Raw genomic sequence first — 18,791 nt, 5'->3', positions numbered from 1 at the left:
TTTGTGCAAGCGACCCAAATCAGGGTAGCAGCGCCAGGAGGATGGCAGGCTCTATAGGGCTGCTACCACTGTACCTGTAGATGGGACTGGGCAGGGCTTTGCAGGTCCTTCCATTGCACGTGGAACAGAGCAAAACTAGGAGACACCCAGAGTCATTATCTGCTTCCCAGGCTGCTCCTGGGGCAGCCCAACCATTCATTGCCCCTGGCTGGGACGCCTGGGCCCTGACGGAGCTCTGTATCTACAATGCCCAGCACATCGGCGCCCTGGTTCTGGCTGGGGCTCTAAGCACAACTACAATGTTAATAACAACGCATGCTAGCACCCAGGAGCAAATACAACCACAGCAGCGACTTTAAGAGCACCATGTTAGAGTAAAAACAGCTGCTTGCTCTCCCCGCTCGCCCATTTTGCGGTGCACTGATTAACCCAAACGGACCTGATTGGAAACAGATTCTTTAAGATTTAAATGCTGGGTTACAACTGTAAACCACTGAGCTTCAGAGAATTTCAGCTCCTTTGCAGTTGTTTAATCCCAGCTGTTTTATCTCCTTAAATCTCAACATCTGTATGCTGCCCCGTTCACTGCTTGTGTGGCCGGGTGGAGCACAGGCCCGGCATGCTGGATTTGGGCCTGTTACTGTTCAGTCATTCTCTGTCACCTAGTTGGCACTATAAATGTGCATGGCACTTTGCAGGCAAGAAGACCTGGTCCCTGCCCCGAAGAGGCAAAGCCTGGACAAGTGCTGCTAGACAATGGGAGGGCCTGGCTTTCAGGGATACGAGGGTGTGGCTGTCTGGGTTTGTCCTATGTGGCTCGTGGTGATTCTGGCTCTATTTTTAATTGCTAGTTTTGTTTGGAGACTCACATGATGTTTAGGCTCACGAGGGGAATTTGGACGAGAAACTGGAAGGGGAAGTTGTTGTGGGGCGGGGAGGGGATACAAATTCTTGAGGTTGGGGGCAGAGAAGAGGAAGGGAGGGAAAGGGCGGCCGCAAGAGCGGAGGCATGACAGACGAGGCGGCCAATGAAATGTGCAGAGGGCCTTGGGAGGCGGGAGCGGGGTGCCAGAAGCAGACACCATTGGCCAGGATGAGAAAAGCCCCAAACTGTTTATGGCTGCTACTACCCAACTCCCGCAATGTTTGATGTTTTGCCGAACGCTCGTTTCTCCCCCTCCCCAGCCTCCTCTTGTAAATCAACGCTGACAGAACTGGGCACAGTATTCTAGTAGCGGTCACGCCAGTGCCAAACACAGAGGTGAAATACGCTCACTACGCTGATTCGAGAGTCCCCTGTGTACAATATTGTGACAAACATAAGAGAGACAAGCAGCTCCAAGCTACTGCTGGTAAAACGCTCAGCTCCACAAACAAGATGATCTTGCAGACGTATTGTGGGCATTGCTGCCCTGAATTTCAGCAGGGCCGAGTACCCACAGCCCTCATTAGTGTCGGTGGGTGATGTGGAAAACATTGTGTGTCCCTTTCAATAGCCCAAAATCAGGCCCTCTGTGATTTTGTGGAAGAAATAGGTGTATGGATTCTGCAAAAGCAACATTTATGGGACTATGTGATGACTTGGCTGTTCCCCCAGCCCCGGCCAGCACAGCACAGATAATCTCCTCCAGGGTGGGACTAGGAGGAGCAACATTTGTAAAATCTGGGGCACGACTGGATGTTGCTGAGCTAAAACAAGATGACTGTGCCCTAACTGAGCTCTTTAGAGCTGTGACTGCGACGGTGCCAAGTAGGGCGATCTCTATGGTCTTCATGGGAGCCAGGAGCCGGGCACAACAGCCATGCACCCAGGTCCCCTCCTTGCTGCCTCTCTTCAGACACACAGAGGAGGCATTGGCAAGTGGTCTGATGGGTCAGCTCCAACCCTGCTCTAACCCCATGGTCTTCTAGGCTTACTGTTCCTGCCAGGGATGAATCTGGCACTTCATGTATTCCAGATGTTCTCAAACTAGGGGTTGGGGGGTCGTGAGGTTATTATGTGGGAGGGTCACGAACTGTCAGCCTCCATCCCAAACCCCGCTTTGCCTCCAGCATTGAAATGGTGTTAAATATATAAAAAAGTGTTTTTAATTTATAAGGGGGGGGTCACACTCAAAGGCTTTCTCTGTGAAAGGGGTCACCAGTACAAAAGTTTGAGAATCACTGGTTTATTCATTCCTCTCTAAATGGTTGATCTTGCCCAGTGATTGGACTTTCTCCCACATTTTGGCATCTGAGAGTCCATTGATATCAGAGGCTCAACTGGAAGCCTAAGAGAAATTCTGCAAAAGGTAAGCTGAAGTGTTTGTCCTGCTGAAAAGGAAGAGTTGTTTCCTTCTCCAGGAAATAGACACTGTGGTTAGAAAGGAGAGATGGTCCAGTGGTCTGACATCGACCTGGCAGCCAGGGTTTACTGTGCTGTAACCGCAGGTCTGACGTGGACTCCAGCTGTGGGTTTGAGCAAGCCCCTGAAACTTTCTGTCCTGTCTCTCAAGGGTGCTGGGAGGGCTACTGCTAATGTAAGTCTGTAGTGTACTCCAATGGTTTCGGTGCTAATATAGTTTCCTACCATGAGAGTGAGCACATGGCAGACACATTCTGTGTTGTAATAACAGCTGTATATCATTTTATCAGAACGCCCCTCTTTGTTCAGAAATCCATCACATATTGCATTGATACACCCAGTACTAAAGGTGCCAATACAGAATAGGCAAGTGCCTACAAATGACTACAGTGCCACAAGATGCACTCCAAGAGCATTTAATACAATCGGTGGTTTTACTAATACATACAAAAGTTGATCATAGGTTTTTTTAAGTGTTTGGATTAGTGCTTTTCTGTTAGGTTTTCTTGTTCCCTCTCCAGTTAGTGCACACATACCAGAGAGCTAAGACCAACTAATTCTGTCCTCAAAAATCTATATCTTAAACCAAACAAACACGCACTATCACGTGTAACTACACACACAACACCAAGTCGCAAACCAATGATCTGATTGTCAGATTTTCAGCTCTCTCTGACCCTGAGTGGAAGTAGCCCAGCTCAAACTGGATCTCAGTTTTGGAAGCCCTGAGTTTCATTAATGCAGCCAGAGCCTCTGTGCTCACTCTCTCTAGGAGGGCCCATGCGTCTAATCAGAGACCAGAATTTCCAGCACTGTGCAAAAGTGGGCGTCTAGTCAGAATACTCAGCCCAGAGTGGTTCACGTAGAGTGGATGTAGGAGCTATTCCAGCACATACTTGGGCAGCTGCTGAAGATTTGGTCCTGGCCTTAGTTTCTGTTGCCATCTGCTTTTAGCTTGTGATTTGGGCATACGGCATGCTGATGTAGGAGGAGTAACTGAGTGGAGGGTCCTGGAGAAACCCTACATGCACCAGGCAGCTTGCACCATGTGCTTTCCCTTCTCTGCCAACTACCCCCAGCACTGCGGGACCAACTTCAGTGGCTTTGAGCATGTGAGTAAGGCCAGACCGTTTGTGCAGAGCAGTCAGGAAGGTGGCCATCGTCCCAAGAGGGCTGCCCGTTCCACCTTGGAGTGTTGCTGGTTGGCTGAGGTGTTCCCCCCGACCCTTACTTCATCTGCCTAGTGCTCAAGTGAACACCACAGCCATACCTGATGCTGGCCCTGTGCCCGTGAGAGAAGAAGGTCTGTGACCCATGCACTCCAAACTGCTCTCTTCCTGCACCCAGTGTGGTGGGTTTCAGATTAGCTGCCCCCTCTCTCAACAGACAACATGGCAAAGTTATAGCCAGAACGATGGGAGAGCACAAGAGTTTCCTGAAGCGATAGAAGATGGTTTGAGGTCACAAAAATGTCTCTAGTCAGCCACACCATTAATGTTCTAATTCTATGCCGCAGAAGTCAGACTTAGCCCCTGGGCCATCCCAGCCCCTTGAACAAGTGGCCCAAAACAAGCCCGTGAAATTCAAGCTACAGCTAGAAAAAGCTGCTTTTTTATAATATCCACACATGCCCCCCTCCCACACCTCCCACCTGAGGCTACATCCACACTAGGAGCACTTTACCGGTATAGGAAGACCAGTCTGCTACGCCAGCAAAGCTCTCCTAGCGTGGGGTGCAGCTTTCCCAGCAAAGCTGCACTTTGTACCAATATAGTAACCTCCCCCCCATGAACAAAACAAGCTACCTCCCCCCCGTGAACAAAACAAGCATATCCCCCCTCTCCCCCCCATGAATAAAACAAGCATATCCCCCCCTCCCCCCCATGAACAAAACAAGCTATTCTGGTACTAACATTATCACAATACAAATTATTCCCTGGGAAAAATTCAGGTTTCTGTTTCAATTGTTCCTTTCAAAGATTGACTAAAGCCAGCTAAAGGGCCGAATGTGCCCTTGCTGTCGGCAGGCATGACCCTAGGGACCTGGCTGAAGCTGTGCCTGTTTGTGCCAATAGTAAATTTAACCCTAAATTGCTCAATAGTTTGGCGTAGCCCTAATAGGCTAATGGGTGGATTGTTTCCCCAGGACTCATCCATGGAAGGGCCACTACACACAGGGCCACTCCACTCACCATCCCCCCTGCCCTGTGCTCCAGTGGGGCCCTAAGGAGGCAGTCTGAGGTTCTTTTTTTTTTTTTTTCATAGATATTTAGGTCAGAAGGGACCATTAAGATCATCTAGTCTGACCTACTGCACAACGCAGGCTACAGAATTTCACCCACCACTCCTGCGAAAAACCTCTCACCTATGTCTGAGTGTTCTGTGTGTATTTGTACAGGGAGAGGTTGAGCAAGGGGCATGAGCGTTGTCATGGTAAAGCTACCTGAGTTAACATAGCCTGAGACTGCATTACTTTCTCCAGGGCACCCATAGGGTGCTGCCAACCCCAGAGAAAGAGTTCTGGAGCCATGTGCCAGTGTAGGAAACCCCACTGCCAGGGTGTGGGCTGGCGGGTGAATGGAGAGTCCAGTGACACAGGGCCCTTGTGTGAATAAGCTTCACCTCCAGCCAATATCTGGTGATGAGCAGGTTCTGGGAGTGGGGCAAACCCTCCTTCCAGCATGCTGATCTGGGATCAAACTGCCCTAAGCAAAGCTTGCAGGAAGACTCTTTACCTTATGTCCTTCCCTGTGAGTTTTCCCACTGGCTGAAGGTGTTAACCCCTAGGTGTTAAGATTTAGCACTGATGCAGAATCAGAGGCTTTTCAGACAGCAGAGCCAGTCCTCCCACTTGGAGTTCTCCCTAAGGATGGCAGGTTGGGCCTCACTCAGAAATCTACCATGGCATTTTCCTGCATCTTCAAAGGGCCAATTTCAGAACCTCTGTTTTGCTATAGTCTGTGAGATTTTTTTCCCCCTTGAAAAGATTGATTGCCTCACTGGCCATAAACCGGTTATACACAGAAAAGCTCTCCTCTTGATATCCAGAACAAAAAGATTATGACATGAACCTACATTCTTTCCCTACGGTGGAAATAAATTACATCAGCAATTTGTTGGAATGACCTCTAACACTCTGGGACATAGAAAGATCCCTAGATGTGAATACTGATTTTTCCCCTGGTCATATACTCCAGTAATCTGCTTTCGGAATCAGCCTTGCCAATCATTTCAATGCATCTACTTATTAACTGGAATATGAGCTGTAGCACTTACTGGAATTGCCTGGGAGTCTCAATATGAGACAGTTTTAATCCAGTTGGGTTTTAATACTTGGGTTTATAACCTAATCTCTTCTTGCAACAAAAATGAAAATTAAGGGGGGCTCAGAGGCTTTTAATGGATCCTCAGATGTGCACGCACAGCCTTGTATGTGTGCCAGAGTCCATGTTACTGCATGCAGACAGCATGTGTCTGCAAAGCTGGTAGGTAGACATCTGACTGACCTGCACATGCAAAAAACTGAGCATCCACAATTCTATGCAAAAATCGGCTGCTCTGGAAAATGTGACCCTCTATGTCTAGGAAGTTTGTCATCTATTTCGCATGAAGCAACAGATTATTTTACAATCAAGCTGAGTAGAAATAGGCTGGAATCAGTGTTGATGTAGGAGGCTTCTCTATAGCGCTGAGATGAATAGAGTTTAATGTCTGTCTCAGACAGCTAAATCAGGGACCCTGACTTGGTGGGTCAGATCCTGCAAGCCTTACTGATGCATGCTCACATGAGTAATCCCATTTAACTCAATGGGGCTACAAGTCTCACGTGGTCGGGTGCACTGCATTTGCAGACAGCCATGTAGAAGGCTGGGAGGATGATGGTAATGCCCCATGCACCAAACTGTTCTCCAAAGAGCAGAAACAATCAAACTGAAATAAGAAATGACCATTGACCATCAAGTTACTGTAAACCACTAAATTAAAGCTAAAGCTAGCATGATAGGTGAGAGACTATGTGCATTACCATCTGTCACTATAACCACAGCTCCCAAGAGAGAGACAGTCAGAGGCAGACAGAAAGAGAGAGAACTGGGATGAAGGTGAAATAACACATGGCTAGATAATGGTTAACTTATTCTTTAAAAACCAAACCAGCTCTCTCTCAAATCTCATTCTGGTTATTAATAAAGTCAGTAATCCTTGGCACTCCTAAACTCCGGCATACTCCATACTCTCCTGGTTGGCTCAGTGCCTCGCTCCACGTCTTCTGAAATGGTCTTGATGTTGCTGCTGAATGGGGAAATCCTGGCCCGGGATTTAAATGTCATTAGGGACAGGCTGGTTTTGTGCTTTGTGTTCCACTGCCTCGCAAGCTTCTTGGCCTCTTCTTCCTCTTTGATTTTCTCAGTGGCTTCCTGCAGGACAGAGCGGAAGAGCCGGGCTACTTCCTGTACCTCTGGCTCATATTCAGCAATAAGTTGCCGGAATCTGAAAAAGTACAATCAATGCACAACTTTAATTTTTAAAAAGCTGAGCATTAGTCCATAGTTTGATATAGAAATTCAATTCCCATTGGGAATGGATTTGATCACTTTAATTTGGGGATATTTCATCAGCTCATAATATATGATAAGACAGTTAGTCCAGTACAAATTTGGTATGGCACTGGTCTGTGCTGCAAATCACGGTGTATCTAAAATAATAATGCTTCTATGGTACCTTTTCAGGGAGGATCTCAAAGCAGTTTACAGACACTAATGAATTTAGCCTCACTACAATACTGGGGGATAGAGAGACAGTATTATTTCATTTGAGAGGCAGGAAAGCTGAGGCACTGAGAAGCAGAGTGACTTACCTAAGGTCGCACTGTGACTCGGTGGCAGAACTAGGTGCAGAGCCCACGACTTCTGACTCCCAGTCCTGTGGTCTAACCACTAGGCCCACCTGCACTTGGAGAGCATGTAGTTCCACTCATCTGACTCACATACTGGTAGCATATATATTCTAGTTCTAGTTAAATGCTAGTGAATTACACCCATAAACAGACAGACATAACTGTTTAATGCTGAGGACTGCATATATTTAATAAAACCAAAACTATATGATGCTTGTAAAGCATTTGTAGATTCTTCTATAGAATTTAATAGTGATGAAAGCAATAGATTTCTCTAGAAATTAAATATGATGCTGCAGAAATTGTCCTAAAAACCTGAAGAATTAAGTTCTTTCTATAAGTTTTTGAACCATCCTATGGAATGTACTGGGAAATTACATCTCTGCAATAGAATTGTATAGTTTCATTTAAAATCCTACAGAAAGATTATCATTCCCTTGTATTCCAAAGGATTTTTCCATATGGGATGAAGTAAATCTATGTGAAAATTCAAACTGTTTGACTTTTACTGTGCAAGAATATCATTGTGAAGCACGACTATACTGGTGAATGGCACTGAATGAGTGTTTTAACAATAGTTTTACACAGCCAAACATCTCAATGTGCTTCACTTACAATGCTAGCACAGTAAACATATATGAACACTGCCCATTGCTGCCTGGTGCTGAGTGCACTCAGCTCCAATAAAAGTTAATGGGAGTTGAAAGTGCTGAGCACCTTCCCAGACTGAGCCTATAGTCTCTGATCCAAAGCCCACTGAAGTCAATGGAAGATCTCCCATTGACTTCAATGACTTTGGAACAGTTCCTTAATGCAGTAAACAAAGCCCTTATGAACTTTGAGTAACAGAGGCTCTGAGAACCCCTGCACTCTCCCGATTGGACTGAGAGGGTCTGATTCCACCAACCCATACTGACATGAGTGTTCAGGATGCACATAAGCAGCACACGCTTTTACCATTTAAAATAATAGGCCGAACCGACTCAGATGCAGGGACTGAACAAATGGGGGAAGGGGCAATGCTTACGGGTTAATGTGTAATGGTGTTAATTGACAGAGACAATGTTGCTGTCACATTGGCAAAGTGTTGCTTTTAAGTAGTGCCCTTAAACTGTGTTCTTGTCTCTTTGCTTGGTCCAACTAAACTTCCAGAGACGGGACTATCCAAAAATGAGGTCCTTTCAACACCAATGAAGTAGCCTCAGCATGTAGGAAAAGTGCCCTCAAGGGATCTTTCACCCCACAGGAATGAATTTGATGATACATTTTTGTGTTAGTACTCAGAACTCAGATTAGTACAACTGAAATAATTTTCTAAATCAAATTAACTTCTCACAATCCTGACTATCTGTTAGACAGTGTGGCCAACAAGACTGGGATGGTCAGTTTCACTTCTGTGTTTTCATGAACAACAGAATCATAGAATATCAGGGTTGGAAGGGACCCCAGAAGGTCATCTAGTCCAACCCCCTGCTCAAAGCAGGACCAATTCCCAGTTAAATCATCCCAGCCAGGGCTTTGTCAAGCCTGACCTTAAAAACCTCTAAGGAAGGAGATTCTACCACCTCCCTAGGTAACGCATTCCAGTGTTTCACCACCCTCTTAGTGAAAAAGTTTTTCCTAATATCCAATCTAAACCTCCCCCACTGCAACTTGAGACCATTACTCCTCGTTCTGTCATCTGCTACCATTGAGAACAGTCTAGAGCCATCCTCTTTGGAACCCCCTTTCAGGTAGTTGAAAGCAGCTATCAAATCCCCCCTCATTCTTCTCTTCTGCAGGCTAAACAATCCCAGCTCCCTCAGCCTCTCCTCATAACTCATGTGTTCCAGTCCCCTAATCATTTTTGTTGCCCTTCGCTGGACTCTCTCCAATTTATCCACATCCTTCTTGCAGTGTGGGGCCCAAAACTGGACACAGTACTCCAGATGAGGCCTCACCAATGTCGAATAGAGGGGAACGATCACGTCCCTCGATCGGCTCGCTATGCCCCTACTTATACATCCCAAAATGCCATTGGCCTTCTTGGCAACAAGGGCACACTGCTGACTCATATCCAGCTTCTCGTCCACTGTCACCCCTAGGTCCTTTTCTGCAGAACTGCTGCCTAGCCATTCGGTCCCTAGTCTGTAGCTGTGCATTGGGTTCTTCCGTCCTAAGTGCAGGACCCTGCACTTATCCTTATTGAACCTCATCAGATTTCTTTTGGCCCAATCCTCCAATTTGTCTAGGTCCTTCTGTATCCTATCCCTCCTCTCCAGCGTATCTACCACTCCTTCCAGTTTAGTATCATCCGCAAATTTGCTGAGAGTGCAATCCACACCATCCTCCAGATCATTTATGAAGATATTGAACAAAAGTCTACAGCATTGGAATAGGAGCATGTTTCAATGAACATAAACAACCCCAAAGCCTATTTTCACTGACATTTAAAAAAAGATTGAAATAATTTATCTGAGGTTTTGTGCTTTTTAAACAAAATGGGAATGTAGATTTAGCTCCTTGACTCTGTCCATTAAAATGTCAGCACATTAGGGGCACATAAGTGCAGCAAAAGGAATTGCCAAGGGTGACACATAGCTAGAACGGGTTAAACCTCCTGCAAAATAAATAACCCTCAAAAGTCATGTGGGGAGATAATGTTTGTATTTTTGTGTATTTACATACGTATAAGTAGTGTGGACAATGTAACCAACAGTCCCTGTCTATGGTGTATTCTGATAGTTCAGAGATCAAAAGAACATCCTAGCATTTAAATGAATTGTAAACATGGGATATCTCGGTATTCATCTCTCTTTGAAATGTACCGTGAATGGTGGAGGAACAAGCAAATTGCCTACATTAATTCTATAGCTTAGTACCAGAGATGGACCTCCTTAACAGTCATGCTAATTACCTTTTGAACTCCAACTTGTCAAAAGACATGAAATTGTATAAAAGATCCTTGGGTCCTGATTCTGTCATCTCAGATCTGCTTAGGCTTCATCAGGGAAGTTTGAGTGACAAGACTGAGGTCCCAGTTATGCTGGTATGCTCTGAATATGATATTTGGACATTGGACTATAACCTATGAACTACTTCAGAAAGAACTCTTTGCAACTACAAAGCTCACCACCTATGCTATGAATCTGAACCTCAGTGGACCGAACTCATGTCTCTAAGTATATTGATCTTTTAACTATATTCTCTCTCTGTTGTTTTTAACACATTTTAGTTTAGTTAATAAGAATTAGCTGTAGCGTGTATTTGGGTAAGATCTGTAATATTAATAACCTGGGAGGCAATGTGTCCAATCCTTTGGGATTGGTAGAACCTTTTCTTTTATATGATGAAATAAGTAATCTTATTTGACATGGGTACCCGGACGGAGGCCTGAGGCTGGATCACTTTAAGGGAACTGTGTTGTTTGGACTTCTGAGTAACCAGTAAGGTAATAAAGAAGCTGTTTTATGCTGACTTGGTAAATTTAGGTATTGGAATATCCACCACCTTTATGGGGATTGTCTGCCCCATTCTGTGCAGTTCACCCTAATTGAGGGACTATAGCTGGCCCCCACTGGGACTCTGGTCACACCAAGGAAGGGGTGTTCCTAGATATAATGTGCAAAATATGTATGTGGAACAAAGAGGTAACTATTTCTCAGTAGGAAGAGTGGGCAGGTTATCACAGGCTCAAGGCAGGAGCCAGCTCACTCTCCAGCTGAGGTTTACATGTCTATTTATGTTGCTGCTGGACAAAAATATGTATTAACCATGGCAACTTGTGCATCACAGGAGAGACTGCCTTTCCTGAGACAAATCACCTTATTGTTATTTTTAACAGAGTAAATATATGACAGCAAACTTTTTTTCATCCATAAGCCACTTTTGTAAACAGCTAGTTATTGCAAAACATTTATTTTTCTGTAATTTTTCCAATTTAAAAAAAAAAGGATTGACTATCAGTCTCAGACCCTTTCCTCCTCATCTCCAATTTAATTTTGTTGCTTTTTGGCTCCTTAGGATGAGTCAAGATGGATATGAGCTATAATCATCTTACTTCTGTGCTTTCTTACAGTAAGATAAGAGTCCTTAGTCTTGACTCAGGCAAAACTCCATAGGAGCGTTTCTTGAGTAAGCACTGCAGGATTGGGCCTGAAGTTTGTCACTTGTTGAGGGATCCTTCAAGCGACTGGGGTGTAATCAATACATTGTGTGCAGGGTGGTGGTTTCCCACATCAGGTCCTGTTTCTCATATTTCAACATCTAGAATGGGTTTGTGCATCTTTTTCTCGTGTACCTTTCCCCCTTCTTCAGCACCAATGACAGACATGTTCTTCTGTGCACATAGTAATTGTGCAAACATCAAATTCTGACAGCTTCCAACACAAGAAGGAAGGATGAGGAGGGATTCAGAACATTCCACTCACTAAACCCCACTGCCCATCATCTAGGACTTTGTCAAGGGAATTAATGCTTAGCTGGCATATGGTTAACAAACTGCCTCCCTGGTAAGAAATCTGCATGGCTCCCCAGTCATATTAACTGGGATGCTGCAGGGGATGAGCCATCACCAACCACAGAGGGATGAATGGTCAGGCAAGTACCATCTCATGCCAAGAAAGAACCAGATACACTTGCTACAGAGGTTGCCCAGAGCAGAGTGTTTAATCAAAAAATCAGGGTCACTATGGTTCCCCACTAAACTGTTTGGGTTCCCTTCCATACCAAAACAAGCACACAGAATCATAGGACAGAAAGGGATCTTGAGAGGTCATCTAGTCCAGTCCCCTGCACTCATGGCAGGACTAAGTATTATGTAGACCATCCCAGTCTGGTGTTTGTCTAATGTGCTCTTAAAAATCTCCAATGATGGCGATTCCACAACCTCCCTAGGCAATTTATTCCAGTGTTTAACTACCTTGAAAGTTAGGAAGTTTTTCCTAATGTCCAACCTAAATTGCCCTTGCTACAATTTAAGCCCATTGCTTCTTGACCTATCCTTATGGGTTAAGGAGAACAATTTTTTTCCCTCCTCCTTGTAACAACCTTTTATGTACTTGAAAACTGTTACCATGTCCCCTCTCAATCTTCTCATCTCTAGACTAAACAAACATAATTTTTCAATCTTCCCTCATAGGTCACGTTTTCTAGACCTTTAATCATTTTTGTTGCTCTTCTCTGGACTTTCTCCAATTTGTCCACATCTTTCCTGAAATGTGGTGCCCAGAACTGGACACAATACTCCAGTTGAGGCCTAATCAGTGCAGAGTAGACTGGAAGAATTACTTCTTGTCTTGTTTACCTGTTAATACATTCCAGAATGTTGCAAAAAAAGTAAACATCAGTGTTACACAGTTGACTCATATTTAGCTTAGGACCCACTATGACCTTCAGATCCCATTCTGCAGGACTCCTTCCTAGGCAGTCATTTTCCATTTTGTATGTGTGCAACTGATTGTTCCTTCCTAAGTGGACTGTTACTTATCACCTTATTATCTTCTAGATGTTCGCAAATTGATTGCTTAATTATTTGCTCCATTATCTTTCCGGGTATGGAAGTTAACATGACTGGTCTGTAATTCCCCAAGTTGTCCTTATTTCCCTTTTTATAGACTGGCACTATATTTGCCCTTTTCCAGTCCTCTGGAATCTCTCCTGTCTTCCATGACTTTTCAAAGATAATCACTAATGGCTCAGATATCTCCGCAGTCAGCATCCCTAATGCCATTCAGAATTGCACTAGGTGCATTCCTGAATCTTTTCTCAGATATGGAGACCATCATTTACTAAGCATTTCCATGCCAGTATTAGTCAGATTAGCAGGAGTATCAGTCAAATGCAATATTTACTGATCCAACAGTACTAGCTTCCATAGGCACCGACTCCGTGGGTGCTCCAGGGCCCGAGCACCCATGGGGAAAAATTGGTGGGTGCTCTGCACCCACTGGCAGCTCTCTACACCAGCCCCCTCACCTCAGCTCACCTCCGCTCCGCCTCCTCCCCTGAGTGCGCCACAGCTCCACTTCTCCCCCTAGCTCCCAGCGCTTGCCGCGTGAAACAGCTGTTTTGCGGCGGCAAGCGCTGGGAAGAAGCGGGGAGGAGGGGGAAGGTGGCACTCGGGGAAGAGGCAGGGCCGGGCCGGGGGTAGGTTGAGCACCCACTGGCGCCGGGAAAAGTTGGCACGTATGGTGGCTTCGGTGTAAAAGGTGTGACACAAACGCAGTGGTAAGACTATTCACAAGGCACAAAAGGTTAGTATCCATCAGTTCCAGTGTCTATTGTTACACTAGGGCACAGAGTTCTTACATGCAGTTGTTCAGTGGAATCCGGGTCACCATTCTTCTAGGCTGGGTTAACACCCTAGTGTTCTGTCAGAGAATAATTTCAAAGCAGACAATCCTTTATGTTTAGCAAAACCCATCGTGCTGGGTAGGCAACAGCATTTTTTTACTCATCAGAAGATTACCTCTTTATTTACAAAGTATAATTTGTGAACAAAACTATTCTTTAAAATATCTGATGTTAAAAGTAATTTCTTAGGTCAGGGAATTGTCCAGTGGAAGTTGGTGTTAATTCAGGTTGTGCTGTATGCCAGCCCATTTTGTGAGCAATGCACTAACCTTGTCTGCTTATGTTCTTTCTATGACCCCAATTCAGGAGTGCACTTAAGTATGAGGCTTCACTTTAAGTAATGTTTCAGGGGGGTTTAAGAACTTGCTTATAGTTATGCAGGTGCTTAAGTGCTTTGCTGAACTGGGACTATAAATTGTTTGAATTGCTTAAATAACCTACTAACTGCTAAATGCTGATGATTAGCTGCTAGTTGATTCCCAAAGTTATTTTGTTAAACGACATTTTGGTTATACTTTGCAGCAATAAACAGCTTTACTGAGGAAAATTACTTAACGGTCAAAAGATTGCATTGTTCACACCAGCCCCCACCCTCCAAACAAATCAGCTTTGCAGCTAAGCCAATAAATTGTGAGCAAATAAATTTTTGATCTCAGTAATTTGTTTCTCATTCAATGTCAGGTAAACTATAAAATCTGCTTCCTTATTTATAATCCTTACTAAAGTTATAACCCTTAATAACTTGTGGTATTAATGATACCTTAGTTTAGTAAAATCTGATTTGCTCTTAAGTATGCAATTTTTTACATTCCTCTCCATCTTGGACAGGGTAAACAGAGTTGGTGGTTTCCCTTTTGTTTCTAGTCAGTTTCACTTTCGGCAAGAAATGAGCCAAACAGGCAGTGATTAGATCTGGATTAGGGGTAGGTTTGAAGTTCAAGAGCAGTGAAATCCAACAAGCTGTTCTTGCACAATCTCAGCTCTAACTGTAGAAATCTTGTGAGATCAACTATGCTCCTGAAAACTTCACCATTGTATGATGCATCTAAACTGGATCAATCAGCCCGTCTAGGCTAATGTCAGCATTTCTAATGTGCATATCACTCTAGCATCTGAGTACCGGGATTGAAATCATAGACTCAGTGCAGTCAATGGCAAAACTCCCATTGACTTCACTGAGGCCAGGATTTCACCCTAGATATATAAAACAGGTCTCTTTTGGTTTTGAATTCAACACAGAGCAAAACTGAATGAGGTAGGTTTATGTTGGAAGGAGATGAATCAGAATCCCTTAGAATTTGATGGAAAAGGTAGTTGAATTTAAGGTTTCATTTTGGGCCTATTTCTAGATCCCTCTTGAATTTGAAAAGGAAAAAATCCACCAAAGAAACATCTATTTTTGTTAGGTTGTGCAAATGCTCATTTTGTACAATACCTACATTCTAGGCCAGTTTGACCTGACAATCTCAATTTAAAAACTTTAATATCCAAATCGAGTTGAATTTGCAGGCATATACCTGATATCTAGCAAAAGCAACCTGGAGCTTTTGCTAGATATCAGTCAAATGATGACTTGGGTGATCATATGAAAATCACCTGGGTCTTTTAGAGGAGCACATGGCATTGCTGACAAAAGATATAGGAAGTTTTTTTCTTAGTATGACTCTTAATTTAGCAATTCACATTATCAAAGGAAGAGACCCTGCCCAACAATAGCAAATACAATGAACAGAATGAACCCTGCAATTTTATGACATGGTCCCTAACAATGGAGTCTATTATAATCAACTTGCTGAGTATCAAAATGTGACAGTAGCCCTTCAAATGCCTGAGCTGGAAGGAAAAGCTACTGTGCAATCCTAATGAACCTTTTATCTGCACTTCACTGTAACACATTATGCAGATTGCAGAATTGTATGCTGTCTCTCTTAAAGGCTCCCTCTTCTAAGCTACAACTGTTTGTGCAGACTCTGAATTTCCAATTACAAGTTTGTGGGTCTTTTTAAATGCAAGATGATTCTTTTACAAGCAGTTGTGTTTAAACTAATAGTGATCTTTATACTTATGGCATGACAGAATGTTATGGGATGCTCTTGAGAGGAAGGATTGAGAGTCAGATGGTCTTGAGATTAAGTCACTGGACTCAGGAGTTCTGAGCTGAATTCCCAGCTCTGCCAAAGATACCCTGTGTGGTCTTGGGCAAGTCACTTAATCTCCCTGAGTTTATGTTCCTCATTTGTAAAATGGGATAATACAGTGAAACCCCGCCATAACGCAATAATTGGGGTCCAAAAAATTCGATCGCAAAAAATGTGGGGTCGCTTTATAGCGGGGTTATGAAAATTTACCATTTCAAGCTGGTCAGTTTAAGTCTTGTAAAAAAAACAACGGTTATTCCAGCATGTTTTAAACACAAAAGTAGTAATTTAATTATATGTACATGAAAGAAACATGTGAAATTGACTATACTAATCATTGCGCAAAGTCAATCTGGTTGCATGACTCCATAATTTTAAATTTCATCACTTCTTAAAAAAGCTATCTAGTGTGGTCTGCTTATTTGCCGCAGACTGTTGGCTTCTAGCAAAGTCAAGAATGCTTCTGAGTTGGAGGATTTTGACAGTGTCCACGTCTTGAGTTTCCAGCCACCGCAAACTGGCTTCTAGGTGCTTTACTGCCTCGGACACTTTTGGTGGGGGAGTTGAGGTGCCATCATTGTCGTCGTCGTCATTACTGCCACTGGTTTTGGGCTCTGGTGGTGCAGCTTCATTCTTCCCGCTGACATTTGCGACAATTTCGTCATCTGAGATGTGTTCATATATGGGGCAGATGTCATCTGCTGAAACCAGTTGAGGATATCATGATGACTGTGCTCATATTCTCTGAGTGCTTCTTCGGCTAAACGTACGTCATCTTCAATGAATCTTGTAAATTCAGGCTCGTCATCGTTCCCATCATCGTGTGTAGATGATGGAAAAGCTGGACCAAGACCCTTTAACCAGCATCGTTCAATGCAACGTGCAGCAATAGCATCCCAGGCTTTCCCGCTGAGGTGACAGACTTCTTTCAAGTTGAGCCACGCCAGTGATGTGTCGATGGGGGTGTTGTTATCCGCTACCATCTGCTTGATCATTTTGTGACGATAGTTTTGCTTAAATACCGATATGATGCCTTGGTCCAGTGGCTGGATTTCTGACGTAGTGTTCTTCGGGAGATAAGAGACTTTAATCTTGCCGCAACGACTGACAAGATTTTCCATTGGGGGGTGGGCAGGGCAATTATCCAACAGGATAAGAGCTTTTTGCTCCTGCTTGAGTTTTCACAAATGAGCCCGAACGGCTGGCAAGAAAGTTTTATGGAACCAGTCTTCAAATATGGAGCTGTTCATCCATGCATTCTTGCTGTTGGTGAATTCAAAGGGAAGGGGCTTCATATTAACACGATGAAAACATCTGGGAGACCTCACTTTTCCGATCATCAGAGGTCTGACTTTGTGGCTGCCAGACTTGTTGACGCAAAACAAGAGAGTGACTCGGTCCTTCCTCTGTTTAAAGCCTTCTCGTTTGTGACTATCAGTCCTGGTTGCGAGGGTGAGATCAGGTAACATTTTAAAACATAAACCAATCTCGTCGCAGTTGTAAACTTGATCGGCTGTGTAGCAACCTTCCTCCAGCAGCTTTTTAAGCTCAATTGGGTAGGAATTGGCAGCCTCTTTATCAGCTGAGCAGATTTCCCCAGACACAAGAACTTGGCTTATAGCGTGCCTTTTCTTGAATCTGTCCAGCCAGTCGTTACTCGCCTTAAATTTGGATTCATTTCTATTGATAAGGTGATCAAATTTCTCGGCTTGAGCTTTCAGAATAGGGCCAGAAATGGGAAATCCTTCTGAGCGAGCCTGGACAAACCATTGGTACAAGGCTGAATCTAGGCTTTCGTCATTAGCAAACTTGATCATTTTACACTGTAAACCAGTTTCCTCTTCAAGAATGCAGGATAGGATACAGAGCTTTTCTTCTTTTTTCCACCCTTGCAGAGTGGACTCGCTAATTCCTAGATCTCTAGGAAGCTGAGTTTGTTGTTTGCTCTTCTTTAGTTGATCCAGGGCATACAATTTCTCTTGGGCAGAAAATGACTTGTGTTTGCAAACTAGCATATCCATAACGGTAAAATATTTTTAAAAATATAGGAAATTAAAAACAAGTTCATAGGCAAACACCATACACATGTACAACCCGAGAACCAAGTGCAATGGGCCTGCAATGGCCACGGTCACTTTATCCTATAAGACTGGAAGAACGCTGTTTATTTATAAATGTTGTAAAAGAAGTATTCTGGCAAAACGCAAACAGTATTACGGCCTTAAAGGGGAGCCAACTTATGATCGTGTTATATCCAAATTCACGTTATCGCAGGGCGTGTTATTGCGAGGTTTGACTGTACATCCTTTGCCTGTCTTGTCTAATAGTTTGTAAGCTCTTTAGGACAGGGAGAATCTCTGACTCTGTGCATGTACAATGCCTAGCACAATGGGCCGTGGCCGGCACCTCTAGGTGATACTGTAATACAATTAATGATGATGATGGATCCTTTTTAATAAGGAAGGTTATGTCCTATTGGCTTTAGTCACAACTGCTTCACAAACACAGCCAACTCGTACTAGGGAGCAGATATATTTGCTGCAATGTAGGGCCAAAGCCTGAACAGTGCTGAGTACCTGCAGGAGCCACAGAAGTCAATGGAAGATGCAAATGCTCAGCTCCTCTTGTGATCCAACCCAGTGAGAAAATGAATCATGCTGTAAGTCAGATTGATTTTTGGTTTATACTTTAGAAGATGGGAGGCCTCAAGTTTCACCTGTAACCACCCACTGCCATCACAGGAAGCCAGTCTCATGAGATATGCCCATCTGCAAGGGGATCCTTGCTCAGTCCTCCAGAAGAAGGGGAAAAGAGCTCAGGTTCCGTTCCTTCCTGTGTGGCTTATAATGGTTTCTGGTGTTCTGGGTGCAAATGAGTGTATGGCCAGTGCTGTTTTGAACTGTTCTGCTTTCAGATGAATATTACTGGTAAAACCTTGCAGGGGCCAATTTGCCCAGTTTGGTTTCAACCATCAATAAATTCTTGACTCTGCCATCACCTGGGAGTCCTGCAAGGGAACAGAGGAGCCTCTGACTATCTCCCCGTCTCATCCCACAGGAAGAGAAGCAACTTCCCGAACGGG

At 44.1% G+C, this 18,791-nt stretch overlaps 1 protein-coding gene across 2 annotated transcripts in view; it reads right to left on the bottom strand.

Moving 5' to 3' along the window:
- Positions 1 to 4,235: 4,235 nt before the first annotated feature.
- The window catches only part of RD3 (RD3 regulator of GUCY2D), a 32,505-nt gene continuing 17,949 nt past the window's right edge, over positions 4,236 to 18,791 (bottom strand). For both annotated transcript variants that reach the window (XM_084622704.1, XM_084622705.1), the window contains exon 3: positions 4,236 to 6,832. In XM_084622704.1, the coding sequence (XP_084478830.1) occupies positions 6,535 to 6,832 (298 nt within the window). In that variant the 3' untranslated portion in view covers positions 4,236 to 6,534. The remainder of the gene's footprint in view (positions 6,833 to 18,791) is intronic.

Source organism: Lepidochelys olivacea, assembly GCF_965140295.1.
Source record: "Lepidochelys olivacea isolate rLepOli2 genome assembly, chromosome: 3".
Classification (NCBI taxonomy): domain Eukaryota; kingdom Metazoa; phylum Chordata; order Testudines; family Cheloniidae; genus Lepidochelys; species Lepidochelys olivacea.
Note: the sequence above shows the minus strand (reverse complement) of the source record. Positions and strands in the feature narration are given on the sequence as shown.